The following is a 12248-nucleotide window of genomic DNA, read 5'->3' as shown; positions in this document are numbered from 1 at the left end:
GCATGGTCCCATTGTGCTTTCAGCTCCAGTATGGTCAGTTTTGTTAGGTGGAATTGGGGTGGGAGGTGCCATCTTGTCTTTCGCCTTGGGCAGCAAAATGTCTTGGGCAAACCCTAATAAGAGTCTCCCAAGCTTTAGATCAAATGAACGTCTCACAAAAGATGAGCGTTGCCCTGTGAAAATTTCCAAAACAAAAGTAGTTCAAGAGGTCTTTTTCTCACACATATGATTAGATCAGGGGTCAGCAAACTTTGGCCCATGGGACACAAGCGGCTCACTGGGGTTGTTTAAATGGCCCACGAGCCACCCCCGAACCAAGGTACCCGCTTGGCAAGTCCCAATGCAGTGTGATAAACCGGCGTGGTGCGGAGCGGGGTCTTGTTTCTGCGGTGCCGGAAATCGCGTCTGCGCATGCGCAGATACCGGAAATCGCGTCTGCGCAGCCGCGATCTGGCTCACGGAGCAATCTCTGCAGGAGTGAACCGGCCCAGGCGAGGTAAACCTTGCCGACCCCTGGATTAGATTGATAATATGCTATCAAATCCATAAGAGGCAGGAAGTTTGACTAGAAGTTGAGTAACGATCGTGAGAATTACTGGAATCAGACAAAAGTTTCTGACAATTCTCTTTTTAGAAAGTACATTCTGGTAGGGTATACAGACAGACTGGAGAAACTGAACTTTGGCAGAGTCATGTACCCCTACCATATTTTTCAGTGGAAAGTTCATCCTGACACTGCAATCCCTGAAGCCGCAGCCAGGCAGCGCTATTTTTTCCTGAGCATATGCGCTTTAAAAAACTTACCCAGCCTATGCAAATAATACCCATCCATATTGCTGGTGGTGGGGTATTGTGTCTGAGAAAGAGTAGTTTACATCAGTTCTGCAAAGTGGCCTAGTGGTTAGAGGGTTTTTTTTAAATAAGTGGTGTATAAATACTTTAAAATAAATAATAATATATTAAAATGTGGGGTGAGCTGGGAGACAGTGGTGAATGCCAACCTTGTATAGTGTAATGTAGTCTTTTGGTTTTGTTTTGTTAAGGAAGGCTGTTAGGTTGATTGTAAGAGGGAGACAGCAGTTGTTTCCTTATAGGGACTTATAGGGGTGGGTTGCTGCTGCTATGGTCATGTCAGGACTCATATATATCGTTTCATGTAGGTATCAAAGGATTGAGTCCTTTTTTCTCAGAAATAAAATACCTGGGTGGCTATTCGACCTATGCTGGTTGTTTCTATAGTTGTGAAGTAGAAATAAATAACCACAACATATGTTCCTAGGATATGCTCCTTGCTTTTTAACAAGTCAATATTTAGATTCTCTGAGCATGGGCATCAGAACCATTTTGCTGTAAATCTTAAATCTCTCTTGATGCCACCGCCACCTTACCACCTGAAGTACTTCTGGTCAGGCACTGAGTGCCAGCCCATGATTAATTTAGAAATGTTCTACGGTAACATAGCTATTTTACAACTCATGAAATGGTTTAGGGTTGGTATTGAGGGACAACCCCGGGCTCTTGGACTTTTAACAACTGTGTGGCAGGCAGAATTCAAAAGATTAAACTTTCTTTAGTATTGAAATTGATGGGGAAATCCTCATTTGTTGGCATTCTATCTGTCAGACATCTTATCACTTTTATGTGGCTCCTGGTTTATTTATTTTTGTCCCTCCACCCTACCTGCAGAAGTGGACACAGATTTCCAAAGGAAACATAAAGTACTGTATTGGCCCAAATATAAGACACACCCGCAAATAAGCAGCAGCTTTAAAAATCCAAGGCTCGTTTGTGGGTGTGGCCTGCCTCCTGGCACCACTGCCCTGAATGGGGGGCTGCCAGCCGGCACTCGGTGTCCCACTCCCCAAGCCGGCGCTCAGTTCCGAGCATGCTGCGTGCCCACCTCCTGGCACTACCACCCTGAACGGGGGTCAGCTGACATTCAGTGCCCCACTCCCCTGGCGCTGGAACTCGGTTTCAAGCGTGCTGCGCACCCGCCTCCCAGCACTCCTGGCACTACCTCTCCAAGCCACCCCCGGCTGCCCCTATCCCCTGTTCAGGGCGGTAGTGCTAGGAGGCAGGTGTGTAGCACTTGGTTCCGAATATAAGCCACACTTCAACTTTTCACAGTCAGAATTTGGGGAAAAAAAGTGCGGCTTATATTTGGGCCAATACGATATATGCTACTCTCTGTCCTCATTTGCAAATAGGGTGGAGTACCCAATCCACATACAGTGTACAGAGGCCAGAAAATCCTGCTGGTACCTCTGGTGCCAAATATTGTATCACAAGGTATACACAGAGCCTTGAACAGAGCAGATTTCTGAAGTAGCATTCAGTGGAATGTGAAATCTTTCAACCTACAACCAAGTATGTGCTGCATATAAGATAAAGCAAATAATTTTTGTTCTTCAGGTGCTGAACTTGGTGCAGTGAAAACATGTGAACTCTGTAAGCAGAGCCTTACTGTAGATCTGGATGATTTTAACGTGAACGACTATTACAGGAATCATCAGCAGTCTCGGGTAAGAAACCAAATGGGCACCCTGATAAGGTCTTCATTTGAACCGTTGTTTATTTCTTACTCGCCTTTCATTGTAAGGTCCGAGAACAGGCTACGGGTATTAAACAGAACAGGTAACCTGAACTTCTTGCTGCACAAAGACCTGTAGGTCTTCATGGAAAACAGAAAGTTCAAGGGAGAGGTGTTCACTTACTCAGTTTTCATATTTTAAGCAATGTCTAACTTCCCAAATAATGCTAGTTGATGATCATTTTCTAAAACCTGTACATCACCTTGGACAATTAATTTTAAGCAAAGAAAACTTGCAATTAAATGAAGTCATTACATGACTTGTTAGGTAGAGATGAAAGTGCTGTGACTAGAGAGAATCCCGCCTTGTCTTTGTTCTACAGGGATTTCAGTACATCAGTGTTCTCAGAGGTTTTTTTTATTTTGTGTTTTTCAAATGGCAACATACCTTAGTAAACTCTTAAAACCTGCATCTTTTGACTTTTAACTGGGGTGGGAGTGGTACTGAAAAGAGATGATGCAGTGCTGAAAGCCGAACACCCAGTATCATAACACTGTTGTTGTTTAGTCGTTTAGTCGTGTCCGACTCTTCGTGACCCCATGAACCAGAGCACGCCAGGCACTCCTGTCTTCCACTGCCTCCCGCAGTTTGGTCAAACTCATGCTGGTAGCTTCGAGAACACTGTCCAGCCATCTCGTCCTCTCTCGTCCCCTTCTCCTTGTGCCCTCCATCTTCCCCAACATCAGGGTCTTTTCCAGGGAGTCTTCTCTTCTCATGAGGTGGCCAAAGTCTTGGAGCCTCAGCTTCACGATCTGTCCTTCCAGTGCGCACTCAGGGCTGATTTCCTTCAGAATGGAGAGGTTTAATCTTCTTGCAGTCCATGGGACTCTCAAGAGTCTCCTCCAGCACAATAATTCAAAAGCATCAATTCTTCTGCGATCAGCCTTCTTTATGTCCCAGCTCTCACTTCCATACATCACTACTGGGAAAACCATGGCTTTAACTATACGGACCTTTGTTGGCAAGGTGATGTCTCTGCTTTTTAAGATGCTGTCTAGGTTTGCCATCACCTTTCTCCCAAGGAGCAGGTGTCTTTTAATTTCGTGACTGCTGTCACCATCTGCAGTGATCATGGAGCCCAAGAAAGTAAAATCTCTCACTGCCAATCATAACACTACTGTATATAAATGTATGTTATATCTACTTTATATTGGTTTGGCTCTTCGGTTCTTCTGTATCTTACAAGAAAAATTCAGCAATTGGTAGAAGCTTATTTGAAAGGCACCTGTGCTTAGAGAAATGTTTGCTGTCCTGGCTGAGCTGGAAATGATTGGAAATCCCAAATGAAACTACCAGGATGAATAATCTTCTAATTAAGAATGGTGTGCACTTTTATATAGAAAAAAATATGGCCAGGAAAGACATGTTTATGATTATCCAGATGGCAGTAAGCTAGGACCAGACATCTAAAGTGCAGAGGGACAGATAGCCATTTAAATAGGCCAAAGCTCCATAGCAAAAATTAAATTTGTAGAGAAACACGGTGTGTTGGTGTTTACACACCAATTCAAGAAGCCTCTGAGCCAAGATTAGTGACTTGGAGTGCTTGGCTTTAAAGGACAGCATAGATACAACAGGTGTATTGAAAACCTGGCAGAATGGGCAGAACTGGTGGGATATGGTTATCTTGGAAAACAAATTCTATAGGAACAACAGGGAAGCATTCTGTACCTCAAAGAGCACCAAGTCTGACAATTTAGAAATCACAAAAAGGGCAGACTCCTCTCCTCTCCTTACCTTTCCTGCCCTGCCCTGGCCACAGTGATCCATGCGATGGTCACCTCCAGGCTTGACTACTATAATTCGCTCTACGCAGGGCTGCCCTTGAAGCTGACCCAGAAACTCCATCGGCTTCAGAATGCTGCAGCGAGGCTCCTCACGGGGTCTCTGCCATGGGAGCATATTCACCCAGTGCTTTTCCAGCTGCACTGGCTCCCAGTGGAGTACAGGGTCAGATTTAAGGTGCTGGTTTTGATTTTTAAAGTCCTTCACAGCCTAGGACCCTCGTACCTACGGGACCGCCTCTCCTGGTATGCCCACAGAGGACCTTAAGGTCCATATATAGCAACACCCTACAGGTCCCGGGCCCTAAGGAAGTTAGATTAGCCTCAACCAGAGCCAGGGCCTTCTCAACACTGGCTCCAGCCTCGTGGAATGCTCTGTCTCTTGAGACCAGGGCCCTGCGGGATCTGATTTCTTTCTGCAGGGCCTGTAAGACAGAGTTGTTCCACCTGGCCTTTGGCTTAGAATCAGTTTGATTCCCTCCCCCTCTTTCTCTTTTCCTTTCTCCTCCTGTGAACAGGCTGCATCCTAATGTTTGAATGTTGTATTTTAATCTTGTTTTTAAATTGTATTTTAATCAACTTGTTTTTATTACTGGTTGTTAGCTGCCCTGAGCCCGGTCTTGGCTGGGGAGGGTGGGGTATAAATAAAAATTATTATTATTATTATTATTATTATTATTATTATTATTATGGAATCAGGGTGTTGACCCCAAGAGTCATTTAGTACTGGGGATATACTATCATCCCACTTAACAAAATGTCCATGATGATAATGAAGTGGAGAATGAAATGAATAAGGCATCCAAAGGAGGACATTTTGTAGACCCTGGCAGCTTCAACTGACTAGGTAAATTCATGACAGAGAGGTAACATTTCTAGATGCCCTGCAATGACTGTGCCTTATAACAGATTGTCAAGGAAATGGCGAGAGGAGGTCACCCTGGACTTAATCTTAAGTGGCACCCAGGAACTAGTGTGAGACGTAAGTGTTGTTGAACTGACTGGGAACAGCGGTTGTGAAGCTGTCAAAGTCAACATAGATGTAAGTTTCCATGTTTGGCTTCCAAAGGAGAAACTTTTAGAAAATAAGGATATTGATAAAAGGGAAGTTGAAAGGGAATGCTGAAGGCTATTTAAGACCAGAACATTAGAAGCTCAGCTAGACTGAACATGTAGCACAAAGGCCAAGTGGATGCCATCATGGTCAATGAGAAGAATCTAGGAAGCCATTGGAGACAAGCAGGCATCCTTCAGAAAATGGAAATCTTGCCTAAATCAGAAGAAAAAGGGAACACAAGCTTTGGCGAAAGAAATGCAAGCCGACAACAAGGCACGCTTGAAGAGCCTCAGACCTAGGGGGCAAATGCGGCCATTCAGGACTCTCCCCAAACCATGCACCCTCTTCAAATTGCCCTCCTCAAACCCTTCACTGCCTCTTATCTGTGTCCTCTCAAGGGTTTCTGCCTGGCTGAAATATGTCCTCGAACTGCAGCCATGCCAATAGCTTGGATGGAGAATGGTATGGAAGGAAACTTCTGGGTTTTTGTGGCTGGGATGTAACGTTGCTCCACCCAACAATGCCATGCAGAACCCACAGAGTTCTGTATGAAAAATGTTCCCCCTCCCTGCAGCTAGCAGTGCAAAAAGTTCTGAAATCTGCAGGGAGCCTCCATGAATAGAAAAGGCCTCCTTGCTTCAGAAGCTCATGGAAGGCAACCAGAGTCATGTGGAGTTGCTCATCCAGTTGTGGCAGAAACTCAAAAGCCTTTCTCTCCCTCCATACAGGCCCAGGATGAACTGATGAACTCAGGCCTCTATCTTGTGCTGTTGCTTCACCTGTATGAGCAAAGGTTTGCAGAACTCATGAGATTAAACTACAACCAAGCCTCCAGAGATCGGGTAAGAGGAGAAAGATATCTAATTCCATCTCATTGTTTATAGACAGCAACCTAGGTTCACTAGCCTCCCATCAGCGATTGCTGTGATAAGTTATGTATGCGGCGTTTGATGTAAAAGTGACCCAAACTCTTAGGGCCATGTTCCAAGGAGCAGAAATTGGCCTCTGTCTCCTGTGGCATGTTTATTGCATCTTCCCTTTGCTGCTTTCATTTTTTCTGCTGAAAATACCAGGTAAACTGGTAAAGGGTGAAGCAGCTGTGAGATTAATTGCATCATGCAGTTAGACTCAACTGCCCTGCTATGCTGGTTGTGAGACAGGGCAATCCTACACATGTTCTTAGAAGTAAGTCCTACTCTGCCCAATGGGCACTAGGGTGCGTGTTTAGGATTGCAGCCTAAAACTAGTTAATGCCAGTTCTTTATCTTTTATCGCAGGGCATTCTATTCTGCCTCTTGGCTAATCTGATGTCAGTACAGGACCGTAAGCGCTGCCATAAAAAACTCTGTGCTGCAATGTGATTGTTTCCAAGGGCTGTCTTCAGTCTGCACTTGTAGCAACCATAGCTGTAGATGAATTCTGTATCTGTCAGCATCTTTGGCCATTTGGTAATTAGGTCCTGTCAGATAACTGCTAAATCAGTTACACATTTATGACCCCTTTTTGCTACTTACAGGGTTGCATGGGGCTGGCTCTCAGACACTATCATATCTTTCACCCCCTTCATTGCCCCTTTGCCTCATGTGTCTCATTTATGGCATCAGAAACAAGCGAGCAAAGAAATAAATAAAGTGACTTAGCTACGAAATTACAATCCTCTTAAAAAGGTAAAGGTACCCCTGCCCGTACGGGCCAGTCTTGACAGACTCTAGGGTTGTGCGCCCATCTCACTCAAAGAGGCCGGGGGCCAGCGCTGTCTGAAGACACTTCCGGGTCACGTGGCCAGCGTGACAATGCTGTTCTGGCGAGCCAGAGCCACACATGGAAACGCCGTTTACCTTCCCGCTAGTAAGCGGTCCCTATTTATCTACTTGCACCCGAGAGTACTTTCGAACTGCTAGGTTGGCAGATGCTGGGACCGAACAACGGGAGCGCACCCCGCCGCGGGGATTCGAACCGCCGACCTTTCGATTGGCAAGCCCTAGGTGCTGAGGCTTTAACCCACAGCGCCACAATCCTCTTAACACGTCATAAATATCCAGGATGCCTTAAACAGGCCAATAGCTTTAATATGACCATATGTAAGGTACACATATAAAAAAAGGAACCTATGGGTGCTTATTGGTATGTACTTTAGCAGAAATGCATGCTTTACTTGTGACATCGTATACTAAACTGCCAAAATTCTAGGTGTCTTTCCAAGTTTTTTTCAAACCTCCTGTCTTCTGCTTGAAGACCCTACAGAACCCCCCCTCCCCCCGATATAGGACTGCACTCCCGAAAGGTATCCAGCCATAGGTCTGTGGGCAAAGAAAGCAATTTCTTTTTCAATTTATAGACAAACAAAACATTTACCTATTGATTGTCTCTTTTAACATTATTTTCACTGTACCTTACATTTCCGCAATGGGATGGTTTACCCACTTGTCTTGGATTTTTAAGATGTTTCTTTGTCCTCCTTTAAAGTGCCTTTTCCGCAGGCCACGCCAACAACATTGTTGTTGAAATACTATGTGTCTTGTCACTTTTATTAGGAACAACATGTATTAATCGTTTTTTCCTTTCCCCCTAGCTCTCAAGACAGCCTAGAACAGAGGAAAACCAAAGTAGGTTTATGTAGGGCTTACAGCAACTCCTACTATTTCTCAGTAACTTTTTGCAGTATTCCTGATAAAGGAATCTTAGATCTACCAAGATGCTAGATTCCCTTACGGTGCATCTAATCAGAGGTGCAAGTGTCTCACTAAGCCACAGGCACTGCAGAAGATACTCTGGTTTCTCTAAATAACAAAGGGAAGCTGTGCGGTTTTAGAAGAACTGGAGGTTTGTCAAAATGGGAATTATATTCCATGGGGCTTTATGAAAATGGGAAGTGTTTCCTAGCCCTTGTTTGCTTTGTACAAAGGAGAGCTCAAGGTATCTGAAAGAGTAGAAATTAATTGACAAGCAGGGGGAGACAGTTATAGTGGTTGTATTATAAACAAGTAGGGACTGAAGCCCAAGCGCAGCTTCATCCACTTGTCCAACAAGGATGCTGGTAGCAGCTTCTCCCTGTAACTTACCACAATGAACATGAATGGGGAAAACCAGTTGCACAGACCCCTTCCTCTGTCTTACAGGGAGCCTGTGTGTTTTGTTAAGCACTGGAAATAGGCAAATAGACGAATAGTCATTATTGGGGGGAAGGTGTTTTGTCCCAGTAGCCCCTGGTGCAATCTGAGCTGTTTTGCATTCTGCATAGTGTTAACAAGCCTGCAATCCTCTACTTACCTAGGAGTCAATCTCACAGGGGTTCTTATAGAAGATTGAGCTTTAAAAGCCCTTTTACTACCTCCTGGAAATTAGCTTGACACTGTGGCAAACAGAAAACTTCGCTTTGAGGCACAGCTTTTTTCTCTCCCCTTTTTTTAAGCTTGACAGTGCATTTCAGGAAACTTGAAATTCCCCATCTTGCTTGCTGCATAGTGACATTTTAATGAATGCTAATAGAGGTGTCGCCCTATTGTGCCATTTAGACCTGTTCATTGTTGGTAAATACTATGCACGTTTGCTTAGAAAAAACCCCTCCTAGTTCAGATTACAGCCTACCAGGTTTATTGTGCTTTCCAGACTAGAGCAGGAAGAACAATCCTCAGTCAGCAGGTATAGTTGTGTATATTTGTATGTGTGTATAATATATATACACTCAGGTGGATATGCAGTGGTGCAAAAAAGCTGTAAGATTCAAGGACGACACTGGTAGTTCTATATAAGGCTTAAACAAACAGATACTATAATGATGACTAATCACTACAGCAATAACTGGTGATAACAATAACCCTTCCTTTGTTAAGTAACATCAACAGTGGGTATGAAATTGATTGAGGCCTGTCTTGGCTCAAGAGAAGACTTCCTTGTGTAAATTCTAATACAGCAATTTCACACTGGAATCTCCATTTGAAGTGCCTTGGGAAACCGAAGGCTTCTCCCCATTAGTTTCTGGGCATTTTGCTTATTCTTTTGCAAACAGACTGTAGCTTATCATCTTGAGTAGGCGGGTGAACCCTATGAGGTCGGCTTTTATTAGGATTTGTAACAGTAATGCTTGAGTAGACACAAGGATAGAGTTCACATCTGGGTTAGTGGCAGGGTCTTCTTCCTCTGCTTTTGTCTGCTTTATATAAGGGGTATGTCTGAAAGCAAAGACAAGCCTATCACACAAGGCCTGTGATGCAACACTGCTTATAATATATACAGTGCTTTTTTTCTTAGAAAATGTTTAGGGGTACTCTCATTTTCCTTATGTTGAAATACTGTCCCTCAATGAGGCTAAATTTATGTTTAGGGGTATGCATACACCTGCATACTCCCAGAAAAAAGCAGTGTGTGTGTGTGTGTGTGTGTGTGTGTATACACATGCACACACACATCTTCAGGGTGTCCAAAGAACGTTGGTTTTCCACCAATATACCCACATAGCTCTTTCCCCTTTTGAAGTTCCTAGATAAGAATAACATTCAAATCAAGCGGCCCCTTATATTTAGCTAAGTTACAGAAATGTGGCAAACAGCTATTTAGCAAGGTCAGTTATGCCCCAGTAATGCCCCAACTCATGGCGTCCAATGTGGTTAACGAGTAATGAGGTGAAATGCACTCTGCATGTACCAAGGGCATTTCCTTCCTTTATAATATCACATTTCGGAGCTGAGCGTTGCAGCCTCAGTAGAATTTGAAGCTGTGCTCCAAGTTATCTCTGCACATCCTCTTGACTTCTTGAGTTCCATCTCTCTTTATATAATGGTTGCGCAAGCTTATGCTGTGAAAAAGTTGAATTGAAAATAAAATTGCAATCGTAACCCAACTTACCTGGGAGTAAGCTCCACTTAATTCATGTATGACTTACTTCTGAGTAGACATGGTTGTTAGAATTGCACTGTTAGAAGGACACATTTTCCCTCCGTACAATCATAGGAAAATATAATTTCAAAGGGTCTCACTGGTCATCATTCAACCTTTTCTCCCCCACGACCAGATTGCCTGCACACCTACGGTTCTTGCATTGTTTACAGCAGTCATGGGGGACTGACACCAGTATAGGCCTCCTTAAAGCAGCCCTTCATTTATTTGAGTCGCATTTCCTAACATAGCATATATCCACCTCCTTTCAGATAGTCCTAGCATATGGCAAGTAGGAGTTAACTAAATTTGGCACCTTGGGTGCCTTACTTTTTGGGCTCTCTGGCTCCTCGATTTTATGAAATGTGTCACAAGTCTCTGGAGATAAGTAATTAAATTTGGATTTATGGTGAACATTTGAGCCTCCGTTGCTCTTTTGAGTAATAGTGTATTGAATGCATTTAAGGCAATTGCCACATTATACAGAAAAGCGTTCTAAGAAGTGATTTATTTCCTCCATCTTTGCAGATTCAGCCAATTCTGGCAACAGTGGGTAAAAGAGCTCTCAAGGAGGATCTAAGGAAGAGACCTCTTTGGGAACCTGACAGAGAGCCCCTCTTCACATCCTTCAACTTTCACTCTTTCTTAACACCAGGCCACAATAAGTATGTACGCCATTCATATTCCGTGTCACCCATTGAAATCAAAAGACTTCTTAAGGGTCTGGGGTTGTTTTGGCTGTTTGTGTGGTTTGATTCTTGTGGGTTTTCCCCCTTTTGTTTTTGTTTTTGAAGTTGCAATATTGACTGACAATCTTTTTAAAACAACATGGGTTATTAACAGCAACGTGCAGAGTGTAAACTTTTTAATCTCTCCTACTCCCTGGCCCCCAGCTACTCAAATCAGAATTCAAAACATTGGCTAGGGTTTCATGCGTGTGTTGTGTGTGTGCTTTGACCGACCTCTGGCAAACCGCCCGAGATGGCAAACTAGGTATCTACTTTTGCAGCACCTGCCCTACTAGAATCCACTCTGCACCATTTCAGACATGCGCCTTTAGGCTCAGGGTTCCCTGGAGATAAAAGCAATGTTTTGTACGTTAAAACTGAGTTGTTGTACGCCCAGCCTTTTCACAGGACATTTCATGGCACACAAATGTAAATGTATTGATGTACTGTTGTATGATCAGTCTTATAACATGATTGCCTTCCTTTTGAATGGCAAGCCCTAATAAAAAATATTTAATCTTTTGTTCACTCCTCAGGCACCCCCTCCCATGTTCTTTTTAAAAAAATTGATCAGTACGTTGTTAAGTGAACAGGTTGTTGTTTTGGAGGGAGATTCCCACAGGTGAATATCAGATAGCCAGGGCCTTCCCCTTGTGACAGAACTTCCAGGAGAGATGCTCTAAGGCAATCTGTGCCTCTCTCTCCTTCCCACCCAACCCTGCTGTATCACGCAGCCAACACAGACTGCCAATTCCTGGGTTCTGTACAGCAGCTGCAACACTGCCAACGCTGGATTGCTGCTAAAATAGTAAAAGCAGCAAATGCAGCCTGAATGACTACAGATTACAGTGGACCCTCCAGATATGTATTAAATTCGTTCCAGGAGTCTGTCCGCAACCCGAAAAGTCGGTAGGCTGAGGCGCTACTTCTGCGCACGCGGCACAATTTAGCGCTTCTGTGCACAGTGAAACCCGGAAGTATACACTTCCGGGTTTGCCGCGTTCACAACCCAAAAGTTACGTATCCAGAGTGGTACGTAACTAGAGGGTCCACCGTATACTAAGAGCCCAAACTGGAAAGAGGCCATGGAATTTGAAGGTTAGAGCAAATTTCTCCCGTTTTCACAATTGCAGCAGAACTTGCACTTACTGTTGTGTTGCAATTGCCGTTGTCAAATGTGAAAAGGCGGCTTTTGAAAATGTGTATCACTGGT

At 44.0% G+C, this 12248-nt stretch overlaps 1 protein-coding gene across 3 annotated transcripts in view; it reads left to right on the top strand.

The window, feature by feature from the left end:
* Positions 1–11566, top strand: part of MARCHF10 (membrane associated ring-CH-type finger 10) — a 37718-nt gene extending 26152 nt beyond the window's left edge. For all 3 annotated transcript variants that reach the window (XM_083407626.1, XM_083407625.1, XM_083407627.1), the window contains 4 exons: positions 2413–2522; positions 6161–6274; positions 8005–8038; positions 10836–11566. In XM_083407626.1, the coding sequence (XP_083263752.1) occupies positions 2413–2522; positions 6161–6274; positions 8005–8038; positions 10836–10864 (287 nt within the window). In that variant the 3' untranslated portion in view covers positions 10865–11566. The remainder of the gene's footprint in view (positions 1–2412; positions 2523–6160; positions 6275–8004; positions 8039–10835) is intronic.
* Positions 11567–12248: the final 682 nt, after the last annotated feature.

The sequence above is a fragment of the Podarcis tiliguerta genome, assembly GCF_965153285.1.
Source record: "Podarcis tiliguerta genome assembly, chromosome: 13".
Taxonomy (NCBI): domain Eukaryota; kingdom Metazoa; phylum Chordata; class Lepidosauria; order Squamata; family Lacertidae; genus Podarcis; species Podarcis tiliguerta.
This window is presented reverse-complemented; position numbering and strand designations above follow the sequence as displayed.